The following is a 20,609-nucleotide window of genomic DNA, read 5'->3' on the forward strand; positions in this document are numbered from 1 at the left end:
AAATCCATCAAGTTAACCATTAAGCTCTCCTCCTCAGGCACTCTCAGCTGATTTCAGGTGGAAGAGTCGAGAATCCTTGCATTCCTGGTCTCTTCCCAGCAGGGACATCTTTACGAGACATGTGAGCTGTATGCGCTGTGGTTCCTTTGTTTGCTTGCAGCCTCTTAAACTGGCCTTTTCATTCCCAGCCTGTCTGAAATGCGCTCATCAAAATCATTCTTTGTAAGGCTTTCTGTTTTCATCTCCTGGGAAGCTAAGCTTTATAATGTTCTATTTTGGAACTACTTCCGTGATGCCACACTAGTCTGTGTGTGGGTCTGCTGTCCCCTATCATCCAAGCTCTTCCCTCTCTACCAATAAGGAGATATTTGGATGAGAAATTGGCAGTCCTGGTTCCTATCAGTCTCCATCATCGTATCTGGTAGATTCCTTTGAATCTTGGTCCAAGAGGCATTGTTCCTACTGCAAAAAGACGATACCTACTTTCCTGAATGTTACCAGCCCCTGGGACACATCTTTAACATTTCCAACAGATTGTCGACTGTACTTTAATTTAAAAAATAAAAAATTAAAGTTCCAACAACTACTCCTTCCTCCTCTAGTGCTGTCTCTGGAGACAGGGTCCTGGTGAACCTGGTGAAATTCCGCTCTCCACGTAGTTGATGGCAGCTTGACCCAGTTGGCCAAACACCATCACTGGGCAGCTGAGCACAAACTTCTTGAAATGTCCTCTGCACCTGGCCCTCAGAACACCACACTGGTATTTCCTTCCTCTCTCACAGCTGCTCCATCTCAGACTTGCCCACTGGTTCTTCTTCAGCACATTGAGTCCTACGGTGGTGCCGAAAGTCATACACATCCTGCCATAGTCACGTAGTCATATGGTCAGACAGAGGTTCTCACAGAGTCTGACAAGAGTCACAGAATCACAAGATCATAGGCATGAAGGCACACGCCCATCATTGGACCCTAGGACTCACTCCCAGGCCTGAGACTGCACCTGCTTGTCCTGCCCTGATGTTCCGCCTTCAGCCTCCTCCTCAGGCCAGAGTCCGAGCGCAGGTGGGTCATCCTCATTCCTGGGTGGCCACAGGGAGCACAACTGTGCTCACCTGGCTGATCCCAGACGGTGGCCACAGCTTCTTGGTTGAAAGGAAGGGGCATGTCAGCGCTGTGTTACTAATCCGCAAGAGTCTTACAATTTGAGTTATCATTTATCTGAGCCTGGAGAATGCTTTAGTGAATTTGCATTGTTATCTTTTTGCCAACATTGGACTCCAGTCCCTGTTTTATGATTTTTAGGTGTCCCTTGGTGGGGTTTTTTGTTTTAATTTCAGTATAGTTAATATGCAGTGTTATATTAGTTTCAGGTGTACAATATAGTGATTAAACACTTCCATATAGTACTCAGTGCTCATCAGGATAAGTGCACTCTTAATCCTGGTAACCCTGTTTGTTCTCTATAGTTAAGGGTCTGTTTTTTGGTTTGTCTCTTTTTTTTCTTTTGTTTGTTTTGTTTCTTAAATTCCACATATGAGTGAAATTACATGGTATTTGTCTCTGACTGGCTTGTTTCACTAGTATCACACTCTGTAGATCCATCTATGTTGTTACAAATGGCAAGATCTCATTGCTTTTTATGGCTGAATAATATATATACTGCTTCTTCTTTATCCACTCATCTATCAGTGGACACTTGGCCTGCTTCCATATTTGGCTATTGTAAATAATGCCTCAATAAACATAGGTGTGCATGTCCTTTCGAATTTGTGTTCTTAGATTCTTTAGGTAAATACCCAGTAGTGCCATTACTGGATCAAGAGTAGTTCTGTTTTTAGCTTTTTGAAGAACCTCCGTACTGTCTTCCACAGTGGCTGCACCAGTTTGCAAGCCCACCAACAGTGCATGAGGGTTCCTTTTTCTCCACATCCTCACCAACATTTGTGTTTTTGATTTTAGCCATTCTGGCAGGTGTAAGATGATACTTCGTTGTGGTTTTGATTTGCATTTCCCTGATGCTGAGTGATGTTGAGCATCTTTTCATGTGTCTTTTGGCCATCTGGATGTCTTCTTTGGAGAAATGTCTATTCATGTCTTCTGCCCACTTTTAATTGGATTATTTGTACTTTTGGTGTGGAGTTACTTAAGTTCTTTATATATTTTGGATACTAACCCTTTACTGGATATGTCACTTGCAAATATCTTCTCCCATTCAGTAGGGTGTCTTTTAGTTTTGTTGATTGTTTCCTTTGCTCTGCAGAAGTTTTTTTTTGTTTGTTTGTTTGTTTGTTTTGATGTAGTTCCAATAGTTTAGTTTTGCTTTTGTTTCTCTTGCCTCAGGACACATATCTAGAAAGACATTCTTATTGCCAATGTCAGAGAAATGACTGCCTGTGCTCTTTCCTGGCATTTTTGTAGTTCCTGGTCTCATATTTAGGTCCTTAATCCATTTTGAGTTAATTTTTGTGTATGGTATAAGAAAGTGGTCCAGTTAATTTTTTTAATCTTTTTTTTTTTTTAAGATTTCATTTATTCATGAGAGAGAGAGAGAGAGGCTACCCATGGACCAGGGAGCCCCATGTGGAACTCGATCTCAGGACCCTGGGATCATGACCTGAGCCATCCAGGCACCTGAAAGTAGTCCAGTTTCATTCTTTTGCATGTAGCTGTCAGTTTTCCTGACACCATGTGTTGACGAGACTGTGTTTTTCCCCTTGCATATTCTTGCCTCCTTGGTCAAAGATTAATTGACCATATAAGCATGGCTGTATTACTGGGCTTTCTATTTTGTTCCACTGATCTGTGTCTGTTTTTGTGCCAGTACCATGCTGTTTCGGTCACTACAGCTTTACAATATACCTTGGGAGTCTGGAATTGTGATGCCTCTAGTCTTGTTTTTCTTTTTCAAGATTGCTTTGGCTATTCAGGGTCTTTCGTGGTTCTATACAAATTTTAGAATTGTTTGTTCTAGCTTGGTGGAAAAATGCTGTCAGTGCTTTCACAAGGATTGCATTAGATCTGTGGATTGCTTTGGGTACGTGTCCCTTTGACTACTTGGAAACCTCATTAGTGGGGAGAGAAAAAGAGCGTCTTTGCTTTATGCGTGTTGTTTGTGTCTGTCACACCCGCTTTCCAAACTTCGATTACAGCCCATACTTGTTCTTATGGTTTCTCTGAATATTATCTTTGTTACTGCTCACTTAGGTTTGGCTAATTTTATTCGTAGAGCCCCGTGCTGCTGTCTGTGGGCAGTTGAGCATTCAAGTGATACAGAGCGAAGTGCGACTACTGTTTCTAATGCCAGAGTGTGTCCTAGTGCCACCCTGGGATCAGGACAGAAGGCAACGGATGGTTTGTCCCTGTCACAGCTTCTCAGACGTGTTTATTGAGGGAGTAGCAATGAATTTGAATTACTGTGTTATTTTTCTTTATACTCTAGGTAGATGTTGATGCATATTCTTTGAATTCCAATGATGTTTTTGTCTTGAAACTGCGACAAAACAATGGCTACATCTGGATTGGGAAAGGTGCTAGCCAGGAAGAGGAGAAAGGAGCAGAGTATGTGGCAAGTGTCCTCAAATGCAAAACCACAAGGATTCAGGAGGGCCAGGAACCAGGTGTGTACCGTGGGGTCAGGGACACTAGCCAGGACTTGTATTTGGTATAATTGCTAATCATGTAATTTATTTATTTTTTTCATAAATAGGACCTTCGTAACAGTTAGAGGGCATTACAAATCCTTCCATTAGTTGCAAAAGTAGGTGATGGTACCTGCTATATTTAAGTGATTTCTTAACATTAAAGTCAAGGTGAATTAATATCATTTGTTAATGTAAGGCAAGACCAGCTCTGTGCTCCTGGAAATGCATTGGGTAACTCATTGTGTTTTTCACAGAGGAGTTTTGGAATTCCCTTGGAGGAAAGAAACACTACCAGACCTCCCCACTGCTAGAAACCCAGGCTGAAGACCATCCACCTCGGCTTTACGGCTGCTCTAACAAAACTGGACGATTCATCGTGAGTGTCTTGCAGAACACTGGGGTAGAACGGAACAGCACTGGGAGAGGCATTCTCGTGTGGCTCTAACACTTTGCAGCCTCGTTGGTGCTCTGATTCTCAGTGTTAGCTTGCTTATCTGCAAACAGATGATCCTCTTAACTCTACACAGGCTCCTTTTAAGAGTCGACATAATGGATGTGAAAGCAAAGGAATACCGTAAAGTACTCTATAAATCAAGCCGCTTTTAAAAATATCAACTACTTTGCACCTGTGTCAGCATGAGGTTGTTGCTATATGAATATGCATATGGTTGAATTTACTAATTTAATAATTTGACACTTTCTGTGGGAAACCATGGTGGTTTCTGATCAAACTGTGTCAGTTTCACACTTAAATTTCCCAGGGAATAAAAAGTTTCACCATGTTGACTGACTAGAAATATTATGAAAATATTATGATTACTGGGTAGAATCGTAGAAAGCTACATACGTACCTACAAATGGACTGAAATCAGCAAGAAGCTTTTATTTTATAGTCACTCACAGGCTTTGAGTTCCACACATTTTGAAGTATCTAGTGTACAAGACTGATTTCATATTGGGCTCCAAAATATCTGGGAGTGCCCCTCATCTCAGTTTAAGCATAAAAATTCTGTTTTCTCTGTTTGACATGTAGGTTTTTGAGTAAATTTTTTGTTTAAAGGACAAACTTCTTTCCTATGTAAAATTCGATCTAAAGATTTGGTCACCATGTCCTGGTGAAGACAAGCTTTATTTTACAAACACACACACACACACACACACACACACGAAAATTGTCTAAGTCTTTTCCCAGCTACAGTACTTGGTAGAAAGAAAATGCTTTGAGGAAGAAACTGCTCATGTTCAAACCACACTTGAAGACTTTAAGTGATTTGACCTAAAAATTGAAGGTTCAAAGTAAAGATTTGAATTGTGATAAATATTTGGTTGTTGGGCACCACAACTGCTCACCTACTTTCTAGGAAATCCTTGTATTTTAGAAACTTGTCAGAAAAAATCTGTTATTTTACTCTTTTGCCATAATTTGATATGGCATCCAACCAACTTCTTTTTCAATGAATGCTTCTGTAATGTCTAATTAGTATTAATTGCTAATATTGCTGTAAATGACATGCTTGTCTCCAATGAAGATGTATTTTACAAAAATAATACCTAGGCTTCGTTCTTAGGTTTAAAAAAAATCTGTTAGTCTTGTTTTTGTCATGAACATATTTAAGGGAAATACACTTTTCTCCTACACCTATTCATTTTCTTGTTTGATATTTGGAACTCCAGCTATTCCCTTCACAATTTAAGGAAAAGAAATGTCACTGACAAGTATTTGATCTAGTTATCATAATCAAAAAGCAGACTTTAGACATATAGATTCACACGAGACAGCAGAGACTATGGGTTAAAAGCACAGGTTTTGGAACCAATCTGCCTGTGCAATATCACTCACTTGTGATATTACTTACTAGCTGTGTGACCTTAGGCTCCTTACTTACCCTCTCTGTGCTGCAGCATTCTCACCTGTAAAATGGGGATAATCCTAGTACCCACTTCATAGAATTGTGTGAATATTAAATTAGTTGTTCATACAAAGAATTTAGAACAGTGTCTTGTGACATTGAGTGATATTTAAATTTTTTGCTTTTTAAAATCATTATGTGATTGGTAAATATAATGTAAAAAAAGATAATACAAAGTTTTTGCCTTCTGTAAGTAGTTTTCATCTGTTTTTTGTATAACAGTCTCAGAATTTCATCAGGTTACAATAAATACGTGTTATGCTCAGAAGGCTGCAGATTGCCTGGGACCAAGTTTATCTAGGCCCAGCCCAGTTGGGAGGTTCTCCTTTGGGCTGCAGGTTGGATTCATGCCTGTTTTTCCCACGACTGAGCCCAGGAGTACAGGAGGGCCCCAGGAGGCCAAGGCCACCTCCACTTAATCAACTGTACTACAAGTCACACAGCAGAGGGAAGGAGTGAAGTACTAGGAACTATAGCCCCATCTACCACACCTTCCTAAGGCTCGGGGGATTCGTTATCCAGAATCCTTTAAAAATTTGAAACTTCGGATTAATACCTGCTCACTGGTAATGGGTGCATTAAACTAACCCTCCCTAGTCAACTTCAAAGTTAACTACAGAGGGGCGCCTGGGTGGCTCATTCATTAAGCATCTGCCTTAGGCTCAGGTCACGATCCCAGGGTCATGGGATGGAGACCGCATTGGGCTCCCCGCTCAACGGGAAGCCTGCTTCTCCCTCTCCCTCTCCCCCTGCTTGTGTTCCCCCTCTTCCTGTCTCTCTCTCTGTCAAATAAATAAATAAAATTTAAGAAAAAGAAACATATCTTTTAAAGTTAACTACAGAGAACATGATTTAACACATTTAAAATAATAAAAATAATAATAAAAATAAAACTTTGCATATGGAATATTATATCATCTTGTCAAAAATTGTTGATTTAGAAAATGACCAATGACTATTGATTTTATTAAAATAGTCTTGACCTACAAAATAAAAGACAACTGAATACTTAGACCATACACTCAAATGTCTTTAGGGTTGAGGAAGACAATGGAAATCTATGAAGCAGCTTGTTGCAAGGGACTGGAAGAGGAACTGTGGTCCAACTGCCTGTAGCCTCCCTGAGGCATTCAGGTGTCGTGTTCGTAGTCAGCACCGTGCTTCCCAGAGAAGATTCCATCAGCTTGTGATAGACGATTAAACAAAGAAACAATTATCTAAATCTTTTTTTTTTTTTTGAGACTTTATTTATGAGAGAGAGAGCGAGAGAGAGTGAGAGAGAGGATGAGAGCAGGGTGAGGAGCAGACTCCCCACCAAGCAGGGAGCCGGAAGTGGGGCTCAATACCAGGACCCTGGGATCATGATCTCAGCCAAAGGAAAATGCTTAACTGACTGAGCCACCTGGGTGTCCAACAATTATCTAAATCCTTATTACCCAGAAAGAACAAAAAAATAACTACCAAACTTTACTTTTGTGGTACTCTAAAATAATACAATGCATTGGTATCCTATATTTTAGAAAAACGATTGCTTTACTGTTTGATCTTAAGGCTTTTTCATGCATTTCAGATTGAAGAAGTTCCAGGAGAGTTCACCCAGGATGATTTAGCAGAAGATGATGTCATGTTACTGGATGCTTGGGAACAGGTAAAACTGTATTTGGTGCACTTATACTTGGGAGCTGGCAAAACCTGCTTTGTAAAATGGCAAGTCTAATAATAAATGGACCTATGGATTTAGGCTGTATTTTAAAAAGACTCACAGTTTGGCAAAAAAATAAAACTGGTACGTATAGCAAATTGATTTCTTAATGTGGAAAAAAGTTCCATGCTACCGTCTGTGGCTGTATAGTTTTAGGCGAAAAACTTCTATTTTTCATTTATGTGTAAAATTTATTCACTCCTAATTTCTTCATGCATTCATCCATTCATTTAACTAGTAAATGCATTAGCGGGTACAATGCCGTGGGGGTACAGTGCCATGGGGAAGTCAAAGATTCGGAATTCTTCTTGAAATCTGACAAGAAGGCTCCACAGGGAGCCTTTCCCCTGGGGAAGAAACAGACACAGAATAGTTTTGAATATACACGGAAAGTATGTTGCTGTTATGTATATCTTTATTTGGGAGAAAATGAATGGGGATTTGGAATGCCATATCTGATAGTTGGTTTTATTTTTTATTGTTGTTTTTTAGCCTTTGTGTAAACTGATAAGAGTGGAAGGGAAAATAAATATATTAGGAACTAAAATGTATAGAACAATTATGAAACCTGTATCTGAATTAGGCCTACTCTTAGAGTCAACCCCAGTAATTGTTATTTCTAGGTCTGTTCTTAGTTGCTAAAGTCATTTGGTTATATTACATGTTAGCTTCTTAGTCTAGAATTACCATATTTGAATTTGGAATCTAGTCACAGATTCTCCCCAGGTGAATGGAACAGTTATTTGTAGATGTGAAATTTAAAACGTCATGTCAATAAAACATCTTTGTGTATTAAGAATTATAAAATAAGGGGCGCTGGGTGGCTCAGACGGTTAAATGTCTGCCTTCGGCTCGGGTCGTATTCTCAGCGTTCTGGCATCGAGTTCTGCATTGCGCTCCCTGCTTAGCAAGGAGTCTGCTTCTCTGTCTCCCTCTGCCTCTTCCCCCTCCCCCTGCTCGGTTTCACTCTCTCAAATAAATAAAATCTTAAAAAAAAAAAATTGTAAAATAAGAATGGCATTTCCTTATTCAGAACAATTTAATTATTTCCATTTGTAGTCAATTCTATAGTCATGGATACTTGAGAATATTTCCCTTGCTACATTTTATTTTTCTAAATCATATTTTCCATTTACATGACCAAGCTGTCATGGTTTGTTCTGTGCCCTGCAAGCAAATATTTCAGTACTTTTGGTATGAATTAGAATACAATCGAAACTAATCTGGCCAAAATTTCTCTGCCAACAAGTTATTTTAAAATGATTTGAATGTAAGGTAATTCAAGGGCGCCTGGGTGGCTCAGTTGGTTAAGTAAGCGTCTGCCTTCTGTTCAGGTCATGATTCCAGGGTCCTAGGTTTGAGCCCCAGGGAGCCTGCTTCTCCCTCTCCCAGCTTGTGCGTGCACTCGCACTTGCATGTGCCTGCTCCCTCTCTCTCTCTGTCTCAAATCAATCAATCAATAAAATCTTTAAAATAAATAAATATAAGGTAATTCAAGAGAATGTTTCAGCATTGAAGTTCATAGCCTATACATCTAACAAGAAGGATACATACAGAATATGTAATTATATCAGTTAAACAACTCAATATTGGGGCGCCTGGGTGGCACAGTCATTAAGCATCTGCCTTCGGCTCAGGGCGTGATCCCAGCGTTCTGGGATCAAGCCCCTCATCGGACTCCTCCGCTGGGAGCCTGCTTCTTCCTCTCCCACTCCCCCTGCTTGTGTTCCCTTTCTCACTGACTGTCTCTCTCTCTGTCAAATAAATAAATAAATAATCTTAAAAAAAAAACTCAATATTTAAATACTAAACATTGTAGCACTTTTACCAAAGTGTTAGAAAATACAGTTTTAGGTGTACACTACAGGCTTAAGGCAGAGGCTTTGCAAGGGAGGCTGAGGTCCCCCCAGGATGATAATAATAATATGGGGATAACGACTGCCTTCCGTACCCTAAAGGGGCGGCTGCAGCAAACAGCCAATATGTTGTTTTGAGAAAGTGTATAAACTAGAAAATACTATAAGCCTGAAATCTCAGAATGTGGATTCTGGAATCAAACTGGCTGGATATCAGTTTAGAGTATCTCCTAGTAAGTGCAAACATTGGGAAAGTGATGGAGCTTCTCTGCACCTCCTTCCCCACATCCCTAACTTGGGGACTTGCTGTGAAGATGAAATGAGCAATGTGTGAGAAGCACTTGGCACAGGGCTTGCACTGAGCCAATACTCCCCAAACAGTACATATTGTTATTGTTTCATTTTTCAGATTTTTATTTGGGTCGGCAAAGATGCCAATGAAGTTGAGAGAACAGAATCTCTGAAGTCGGGTAAGCAGGATCCCGTGGACAATGATGGCATTTACCCTGAGTGCTTATTATGAAGTTCCTGACTGCTCTTTTCACCACATTCTTCAAAACCACATATTAAAGCAGAGCAGAATCTAATAAGCTTTCATTTTCAGAACTAAAGTGTAATGGAATTTTTTTTTAACTGAAGAATTTCAGAATAAGAATAAGAAAAATGTTTTGTTACCTAATTTAGAACATAATTACATCAATTTATTCTGAAAACTTTAAATTCACTTAAACAATATTTTAATATAGAAATAGTATAACCTGTATCACTATGATAACCTAGATTTTTTAAAATTCTTTTTGAGTAATGCCGTTCTTTCTGGCACAGTTTTTTTTTTTTTAATTTTTGAAAAATACAAGACTAATTATGCCATAAGGATAATTCTATAAAGTTTGAAATCTTGGGGGGCAATCATTAGACTCTCATGTGCAATCCATGGCAGATGAGAGAAATCAGTAAGGAATTGTTCAGATGGAACAGTATTTGGCTACTTCAGGGGCAATGAAAATTTGATTCATTATTTTTATTGGGAGACTTTTCATTCCATAGTTATTTTAGTTTAATCAAAACTAACTGACCCTATGACCCAGCAATTGCACTACTAGGTATTTGTTCAAAGGATACAAACATAGTGATTTAAAGGGGCACATGCACCCCAATGTTTATAGCAGCAATGTCCACAATAGCCAAATTATGGAAAGAGCCCAGATGTCCATTGACAGATGAATGGATAAAGAAGATGTGGTGTGCGTGCACACACACACACACACACACACACACACACACACACACACTGGAATATTACTCAGCCACCAAAAAGAATGAAATCTTGCCATTTGCAACAATATGGAGGGAGCTAGAGTGTATTCTGCTAAGTGAAATAAGTCAGTCAGAGGAAGACAAATACCATATAATTTAACTCATATGTGGAATTTAAGAAACAAAACAGATGAATACAGGGGAAGGGAAGGAAAAATAAAGTAAGAGGAAAACAGAGAGGGAGGCAAACCATAAGAGAGACTCATAACAAACAAAGTTGCTGGAGGAGGGGTGGGGGGGGATGGGGTAACTGGGTGATAGGCATGAAGGAGGGTACTAGAAGTAATGGCACTGGGTGTTGTATGAAACTGATCAATCACTGAATTCTACTCATGAAACTAATAATACACTATATGTTAATTAAATTGCATTTAAATAACAATTTTTTAAAAAATACAACTAACTGAATGTTTTTGTCTTTCAATTCCGTATAGCCAAAATGTATCTTGAGACAGACCCTTCTGGAAGAGACAAGAGGACACCAATTGTCATCGTAAAGCAGGGCCATGAGCCACCCACATTCACAGGCTGGTTCCTGGGCTGGGATTCCGGAAGGTGGTAAACTGGTTTTTGTAGGAAAAAAACAAACAAATATTTGGAGCCACTGTCCCATTGCTGTTTTGAGGGGAAGAAAGGTTTTCTTCTTTATTTGATTAGAAAATTAACCTCGGCTCTATGACTATTTTTTAACGCCTAGGTTTGGTGTGAAATTCATTTTAAACTAGAATTTTCTTATGTTAGTATTTTTAAATAACCTAAAGTAAATTTCTATTATGGACCAACATTAGTTCTGCTGGACACTGATTTTTATCTTTTCATATGACCTTTTAAAAGTTTGAAAAGCCGCGCGCATAATCTAGGGGAGTTTAGCAGGGAATTTTGTAATTCAGGAATGTTTAGCCAAACTTGTTCTTTAATATGCCAGAGAAGTAAGCCATAATGCCTTTGAGGTTATTCTCCTTTCCATGTGCTGTGTTCAAAAGAATTGTATGTTTGCAGTAACGTTTATGTTAAGATGGTTTAAAACTTCGTTGTTATTTGCCACCTTCAGCCAATGTGACTCTGCTACCATTCACTGCTAAGGATCATTTTCTAAGAGTAACTACCATTTTTGCCTTTTTAAAAGCCTTTGAAATCACAGCTTTTTCATGACAAAATAATTATAGTCTATCCGGTTGGATATATGTATTTGACAGTACAAGTTTAATACCACAAAGGTTATGTACAAAAAAATTCACTAATGCTGTCTTTCATCATTAAAATGCATCTCTTTTGGAAAGGTTTTTTGTTGTGACATTTTATTTAAATATGACATGCGAGTTAATTACACAATTAGTTTTAAGGTTAAATACTTTTATGCATAAATAAATATGAATTTAATATTTCTTAATTCATCCTCATTAAGTAGTCAAACAACTTTTCCAAGGTTACATAATTATGAAAGATTTTAAATATCAGTGCATATGAAATCTGGGCCCTGTTAAAAGATAAACTGAGGCGTATCAAACATTTCAAGAATTTATCTGAACAAAAATCAATTTGGATTGGGCAATGCCAAACTAGAAGTGGTTAGGAGCACTCTACCAGCAGGAGGGCAGGGCAAGACTTTTCTAGAGAAAAAGTAAAGCAAAGTACAGAAATTCTTGATTGGCTAGGCTGAAAGCCCAGTTGACTGTTTGTACTTCATTGTGCTCAGGTTTTGATTTTGTGACCTTGAGGAATTTATAGGCTTATGGTTTGCTTACATAGGTCTCCACAGCATTAGAGCCACATCAGTCTAATGGCCTCCTTGCTTAAACAATTCAGCAGACCCCAGTAAACAGGAGTCAGGGCAGAAGGTGGAGCGCCAGAAAAGCAGAAACCAACTTTGGTGGTAGGCTAGGAGGTGCTGGTGAAGGAGGGGAGCCACATTTCCGTGGAATGGGCAATCAGAGCCAAGGAGTGATCTGAGGAATTCACACACTGTCTCTGGGGGAGATTAATGGTGGATGTGTTTCAGTCTAGGGGCTGGCATGGGTCCTGACGTGGAGAATATGGCATCCATATTCCCAGTACCAATATGGTGGAAAAGTGAGCGGTCTTGTGGGGATCTGCAGCTTGTGTGAGTGGTGAGGAAGCAGCGAGAAGCTGCACTTCCCGAGACTGTTCATTCAGTCAGTAAATATTTTTATTAGGTATCTGCTGGGTGTGGGGCACTATTCTAGGCACTTTGGATCCAACATGAACGAAACAGACAAAATCCAAACTGTCATGCAGTTTATATTCCAGGGAAGAAAATAACAAAAACAAAGCCAGTAAGTAGATACAGTCGTCCCCACTTATGCTCGGCCTTGCTTTCCGTGGTTTCTGTTAACCGTGGTCAGCTCTGTTCTGGAAGCAGATGATCGTCCTTCGGATGTGTATTCAGAAGGCCCATAGTAGCCTAAGGCTGCGACGCAATGGTCTGCCGTTTGCTTCACTTCGTTGCGTCACACGGGCATTTATCATCTCACGTCACCACGGAAGTAGGGTGAGTGCTATGAAATATGAGGTCTTGAGAGAGAGAAAGCCCACATAAACATAGCTTTTATTACAGTATATTATTATTGTTCTATTTTGTTGTTACTGTTGTTAAGCTCTCGTAAGAGCTAATTTATAAATTAAACCTCATTAAGAGCTATGTATGTACAGGAAAAAAATAGCATATATAGGGCTCTCAGTAACCTTAGTTTCAGGCATCCACTGGGGATCCTGGAATGTATCCCCGGCGGATAAGTGGGGACTACCGTGTATTATAAAATATATTAGAATATAAGTTCTATGGAGGAAAGATATGTAGGGAAGGAGGACAGGAAATAGATGAGAGTGGGGCAGAGTACAGTTTTAATAGGGTGGTTACGGAAAGTCTTGTTGGGTAGATTGATAAGGAAACCCGGACTTGAGGGGGAAGGAATCCCAAGTGCACCGGCGCAGGGGTGGGAGCGTGCCTGACAGAATGGCTTCCTTCCGTCATGCCTGAGTTCTGAAGAAGCGGGGAGATCCCTTAAGGTTCTCTCCTATCGCCAGTGGACTAGAACAAATTCATCTTAAGCGGAACTGCTGTTTTAAGCCTGAGCTATGAAAAGACTGCCTTCCTAAACGCGAAACCCAAGTACTGAGGCCGAGATGGTGACACGGAAGCAGCCAGCCGCGTCGTCAGCGCAGGCGCTGTGGGGAGGACCGGTCTCCCGGGCAGCAGTGCCCAGCTCGAACACGGAGGTGGCCGCAGACATTACCGGCAACTACAGCTGCTGTATCAAGAAGACGTATAAGCCCTACCTTTAGTAAGTGGAGGGCAGCTGGTGGAGGGATGGAAAAAATAGGATTTATAAAAATTACCTGGAAAGGGTGAGCTAGGGAGTTGCTGCTTTTGAGTTTCACACCCAAAGCTGCGATGGCTTGAAGAAACACCTGCAAATCACGTAAAATCATTATGAGGAGAGGGGAACCGTCTACTTCTAAAAAGGTGATTGGTAGATTATAGAAGGGTGGTTATTCTATGATATTGTGTAGTCTTAAAATTCAAGTTATATGTAAACCCTCATAGAAATTAGTCTTCTGGATTTAAAATGCAGTTTCATACAGCCTAATTGATAGATATAAAAGTTCCATAACTTTCTATTTTTTCTTGAATGGAGCTAGCTATTGCTTATTAATTTTTTTTAAAGATTTTATTTATTTATTTGACAGAGATAGAGACAGCCAGCGAGAGAGGGAACACAAGCAGGGGGAGTGGGAGAGGAAGAAGCAGGCTCACAGCGGAGGAGCCTGACGTGGGGCTCGATCCCAGAACGCCGGGATCACGCCCTGAGCCGAAGGCAGACGCCCAACCGCTGTGCCACCCAGGCGCCCCTGCTTCTTAATTTTTAATATGAACTTTAGATTTCTTTCTTCTCTTGAATTTTCCTCAAAGATTTTTGGGACGAAAAACCAAAACAAATACAGTTGGTCCTAAGTGACTAGCGCTTTTACAGACTTTTCCTTGCTTCAAATAATATAGCACATCCTTTTTCTGTAAAATGTATGACTAGAAAACAAACAAAATTTAGTGAATCCAGGAAAACCAAGTGCTAACCAGAAATAAGTATTCTAGTCAGAAGTAACACATATCAGGAATTTTATTTTATTTTTTTTAAAGATTTTATTTATTTGAGAGAGAGAGAACACAAGGAGGGGGAAGTAGGGGCACAAAGAAAGAGGGAGCCCCCCCTGACTCGGGGCTCAATCCCAGGACCCTGATATCATGACCTGAGCTGAAGGCAGACGCTTAACCAACTGAGCCACCCAGGCGCCCCAATATCAGAAATTTTAAATAAGAAATCAGATTGTGACATTAACTTTGAGCAAAAGACCAGGAAACAAGGAACCTATGGAGAATGAACTATTGTTTTGTCTTACTGTTTGTTTTATTTTGAAAGACCACTAGAGAATTGGCTTCAAAATAATTTCCACATTGCACAAGTTATTCAGAGGGAAGGAATTCTAGTCAAAATAAAGAAAAGAATAACAATATTCATTTTATATATACAGGATGCATATGTTGTAGTTCAAAAATGTGTTATCGAAACTTTTTTCTTGTTCTTATTTTTTTTTCTGCAATATGATTTCTTCCCTTTTAAAGACTTACATTAGATATTTTTAAAGTATGCTATGTATTTTACAAATTATCTAAAATAATTTTCTCTCAAATACCATCCTTACCATGTTACCTAAAATATTGATGATGAGCTACTTTGGTGCTGGGAGAAGAAAAAGAAAAGGTGGTATCTACATTTTAGTGTATGTGCCTAGATAAAGTTCATATGGTTCAAAAAGATAAACTGAAAAGGAAACTATGAAAAAAACAGAAGAAAACACCGAATTATATTTCAATGGGGAAATCATCTCTCAATAGCTGATAGAGTGAGAAGAAAATCAATAAGGACCTAGAGGTCTCAAACAACATTCTCAACCAGCTTAACCTGACCGATACGTACTGAACACTCCACCAGTAATAACAGCATGCATATTTGCTTTGTAAGGGCATTTAAAATATTCACCAAGAGAGAAAATAATACTCTGGGCCAGAAAACAAATTTCAACAAATTTAAGGTATTGAAAAATCATACAATGGTCTCTAACCACAGTGGAATTAAGCTAGATATGAATGACAGGGAGATATCTGGCTAATCTCCAAATCTTTGGATGAAAGGGAAATGAGAAAATATTTTTATTTCAGTGAAAAATGGAATGCAGCCTATCGAAAGTATGGCTAACTCAGTGTTCAAAAGGAAATTTATAACGTTAAATGTTAACATAAGATAAATGGAAAGACCTTCAGTCAATGATGTAGGCTTCCGCCTTACGAAACTGAAAGAGCAAACTAAACCCAAAGAAAGCAGGGAGACGGGAATGACTAATACAGACTCCTCCAGAAAAGGGGAAGAAATATTAATTACTAATATCGGAAAAAATGAGTCCATAGAAACTATGGACACTAAAAAAATAAGAAACATAATTTTATGCTTATAAATTTGACACCTATTAATAGGCAAATTCCTTGGGAGACAGACTAGTAAGGCTAACTCAAAGGAGCATAGCCACCTTGAATTCATAGTTACACCTCCTAGCAGAGAAAAGCCTAGGCTTAGTTGGACTTCACTGGTAACTTCTATCAAACATTTAAGAAAGTAATAAAACCAGTTCTGTACGAACTCTTCCACATACTAGAAGATGATGATAAGAAGAAAAAGGAGAGAACATTTCCTGATTCATTGATGAGGCCAGTATTACCCTGCTATCAAAAAGAAGCAGATTATAAGAAAGAAAAACTACATGCCAGCATTTCTTAAAATGGATATCAAAACCTTTAAAATACCTCAAATTGAATCCAACAATACATAAAAATTAAAGGAGTTTATCATGGAACCCATCTTAACATTTAAAAATGTGTTAAGAATTCTCTATATTAACAGACTAAAAAGGAAAAACCATATGAACATCTGAATAGATGCAGCAAAGCATTTAATAAAATTCAATAACCATTAGTAATAAAAACTCTCAACAAAGTAGGAATAGAATGGAAGTTCCTCGATTTTAAAAGGCATATCTGCAAAAAATGTACATCCTGAGAGAGGAAAACAAATGTTTCCCACTAAGATCTGGAGCAAAATACAGTTGTTTGCTCTCTTCTTTTCTATTCCATATTTTACTGGAGGTTATAAGCAGTCTGATGAGGCAGGGCTTCTAAACCTTGGCACTGTTGACATTTTGATAATTCTTTGTTTTAAGGGGATTGGCGGGGGGGCTGTGCTGTGCATTCCAGGATGATTAGTAGCATCTCTGGCCTCTGTTTACCCGATACCAGTAGCACTCACCTCTTCCACCGACAGTACCATTTTAATAAGATAAGAGAAAGAACTAAAAGGCTTAAAGATTGAAAAAGAAGTATTCTTGGTGAAGGTGATCTGAGCATTAATAGTCTTTAAATGCTCCCAGGTGATTATAATATGCATCAAGTATAGAGACCTAGTAGAACCTTCTGCAAATCAAACACAGCTCTCTGCAGCTCTAGAGCCCTCCCTCTTCGTTAACCAGGGAGCATACTTTTATTATTTTCGTATGCAGGAACAGCAAAAACAATAATTATTTATCTTTCAAACACAGTATTTGATAACTGCCAAACAGCCCTTTGACTTAAAATTTCTGTGCATGTCCTACTCTAGCCTCGAATCAAATCTGAGGCAGTGAGTACTCCGTAAGAAATCTACACCCCAACAGCGTAAGATTTATTCTCTGTTTACTCTAGAAATAGATTTTTACTTTAAAGCAATAAGAATGTAACTTTCCTCAAATTCGTGAAAACAATGTTCTGCCTGATTAAAACAAAAATTAAGACATTTTTTAAAAAACTTTCAGAATGTGTACATCTAAACAGCACAGTAGAGGGCACTCTTTCTCCATGTTAATAAAGACAGACTTGCCTAGGTGGTCAAAACACTGAGAAATACAGTCATATTTACTTTTGTTTTAGATTGAAAAAGAATAGTGCTTCTAGGCAGGTCAAATGTGGCTGTCTTCTCACTCTAAAAATATGTTATACTATCTTCTAAATTTGAGGATCAACAGAGTGCAATCATATATTGATTTTTAAAGTGTATTTACTACATGCCAAGATAGCCTGGCATGTATATCCTAGCATATCTGTCTATCTATGTATGTATTTATCTATCTGATATATATATATATATATTATACTACATCTATATAGTATAATATGTCTATATAATATAGATATAGATAGATGTCGAGATAGATAGATGTCTAGATAGATAAATCAATCAATCGATCCTGGTATATATTGTTGACCTGGTGATACAGCAGACGGCAGATAGTTAAGGATGCCCTGTCCTCAATGGAGCTCCTGTTGAGTGGATAGAGACGGAAAAGAAGCAAATACTCAAATACATATTCTGCTGTATAGCAGTAAGTGTTATAAAAAAAAAGTCAGGCCAGAGAGGATAGCATTTGTGGAATGAGGGATTCTATTTTAGATGGAATGAATAGGAAAGGCCTCTCTAAGGTGACATTTGATCAGAGAAGTAAAGTGAGGGGAGAGTTTGTGATGGTTAACTTTGTGTCACCTTGACCCGGCCATGAGATGCCTGGATATCTGGTTAAACATTGTTTCTGGGTGTGTCTGTGGAGGTCTTTCTTTCTTTCTTTCTTTCTTTCTTTCTTTCCTTCCTTCTTTCTTTTTTTTTTAAGATTTTATCTATTTGTTTGAGAGAGAGAGAGAGCCCAAGTAAGAGAGCACAATCAGGGCAAACAGCAGGAGAGGGAGAAGCAGATTCCTTGCTGAGCAAGGAGCCCGAGATCGATGCAGGGCTTGATCCCAAGACCCTGAGATCATCACCTGAGCTGAAGGCAGGAGCTTAACTGACTGAGCCACGCAGGCACCCCTGTGGAGGTGTTTCTCAAAGGAATTAGCATTTGAACTGGTAGACTGAGTAAAGCAGATGGCCTTCCCCAGTATGGGTGGGCCTCATCCAATCTGTGGGGGCCTTGATAGAACAAAAATGTGGCAGCAGGTTGAAGTGGCTCTCTCTAACTGCTTGAATTGAAGTACCAGTTTTCTGTCCTAGGACTATGATTTATTTATTTTATTTTTATTTTATTCTATTTTTTTAAAGGTTTTATTTATTTATTTGACACAGAGACACAGCCAGCGAGAGAGGGAACACGAGCAGGGGGAGTGGGAGAGGAAGAAGCAGGCTCCCAGCGGAGGAGCCGGATGTGGGGCTAGATCCCAGAACGCCAGGATCACGCCCTGAGCCGAAGGCAGACACTTAACGACAGCCACCCAGGCGCCCCTGTCCTAGGACTATGATTTATACCATCGGCTCTCTTGGGTCTTGGTACTCAGATGGGAATTTACACCAGCAATTCTCCTGGGTCCCCAGCTCATAGACAGCATCGTGGGACTTCTCGGCCTTCATAATCACGTGAGCAAATTTCTTAAAGATAATTCCCAATTATACACACACACACACACACACACACACACACACACACATCTCCTATTGGATTTGTTTCTCTGGAGAATCATGACTCATGACTAGTGCCATGGATATATCTCTGGGCAGATCCAGCGGAGTCTTTCCAGCAGAGGGAAAAGAAGCTGCTTGGCTTGTTCAAGGCACTGTGAGGAGGCCAGTGTTACTAGAGAGGATTGAGAGGGATGGAGAAGTGTCGGAGATGAGGCAGGAAAGTAGTAGAAGCATATCACATAGAAATTGTGGAGTTTTCATTTCCCTCTGGGTGAGCTGTGGTGGAGTGACATGATTTGTCTCACATTTTAAGAGGATTGCTTTGGCTGCTGAGTCAAGAAGAGACTGAGGATGGCAAGTCTGGAAGGAGAGGCAGGCGAGTAGCTTTGATTATAATCCAGACCAGAGCTGATGGTGGTGGTGAGGAGGATCTGGATTCTGATATGCTTGGAATATGAAGCCAATAAGAGGATAGTGGATTTGATAATGGGTGTGAGAAAATGAGAGAAATTGACTCTCAGAGGAGTTGCCATTTACTGAGCTGGGAAATGCTGTGGGAGGAGAAGTTTGGGAAACAGGAGTTGAGCATGTTCCTTTTTGAGATGCTTATCCTACTGGACTGTCAATGGAAGTTGTCAGGTAGACTATTCAAGTTCAATAGAGAATTCATGGCCAGGGACATACAGTTGCTATGAGTCAGCGCATGGATACATTTAAGGACGTGAGAGCAGACGTGCTGACATGGGGTGTGAGTGTAGATAAAGAAGGCATCTGACAGGATAGCTGAGTCCCAGGATGTTCCATCATGGAGAGGCACGAGAGGTGGGGGGGAGCACAAAGAGGATGAGAAAAAGATCTCAGTGAGGCAAGAAATCCAAGGGTGTCCATGATGGTGAGGATGTCGGCCTCCTTTTATCACACAACAACCCATGCCTTTCTGATAATATTCCCACAATATAATCATATTCTTGTGAATGTTGTAGTGGATGCTTAAGGGGTATTTATCACCAAATTGTGCATTACCTAGAGCAGTGACTTTCAACCAGAGCTAATTTTGCTCCCCAGAGGACACTTGGCAATGTCTGGTGACATTTTTGGTTGTCACAGCTAGGGAACATCAAGTGTTACTGGCATCTAGTGGGTGGGACCCAGGATGGCACCCCACCTCCTACAGCACAGGGGAGCCCCTCGAAACAAAGGATTATTTAGTCCAAGCGTCAACATCACCAAGGCCAAGAATCCCAAACCTAGAGGAACTGTATTTCAAAATGGAAAAAAAGTAGTGAGTTACCACAGAGAAATTTTAAGGAGAAAAGCTAAAATGAGATGTTACCCCATGATAGGACAGCTGCGTTCTTTTTTTAACATATTTCACATAAAGGACAAATAAGATCTTCAAATTAATTAACTAAAATTTGTCATATTCTTATCATCATGAAATGGACACCCTATACCTAAGACTTAGTTATTTAGCAGATACTAAAATACATGGACACAAGCGTGTGTGTAGATACTTTTTTTTTAAACACTACAATTTTGAGATTCTGTGTTTAAAATTGATGTTGAATCATGGTATATTCATTTCCTATTGCTGCTGTGACAAATTATCCCAAATTTAGTGACCTAGAACAACACAA

At 39.5% G+C, this 20,609-nt stretch overlaps 1 protein-coding gene across 1 annotated transcript in view; it reads left to right on the top strand.

Moving 5' to 3' along the window:
• The window catches only part of SCIN (scinderin), a 75,338-nt gene extending 63,630 nt beyond the window's left edge, over positions 1-11,708 (top strand). The window contains exons 12-16 of the mRNA XM_026506654.4: positions 3,440-3,617; positions 3,896-4,017; positions 7,122-7,199; positions 9,519-9,579; positions 10,861-11,708. Coding sequence (XP_026362439.1) covers positions 3,440-3,617; positions 3,896-4,017; positions 7,122-7,199; positions 9,519-9,579; positions 10,861-10,988 — 567 coding nt within the window. The 3' untranslated portion in view covers positions 10,989-11,708. The remainder of the gene's footprint in view (positions 1-3,439; positions 3,618-3,895; positions 4,018-7,121; positions 7,200-9,518; positions 9,580-10,860) is intronic.
• Positions 11,709-20,609: the final 8,901 nt, after the last annotated feature.

Source organism: Ursus arctos, unplaced genomic scaffold (assembly GCF_023065955.2).
Source record: "Ursus arctos isolate Adak ecotype North America unplaced genomic scaffold, UrsArc2.0 scaffold_3, whole genome shotgun sequence".
Classification (NCBI taxonomy): Eukaryota; Metazoa; Chordata; class Mammalia; order Carnivora; family Ursidae; genus Ursus; species Ursus arctos.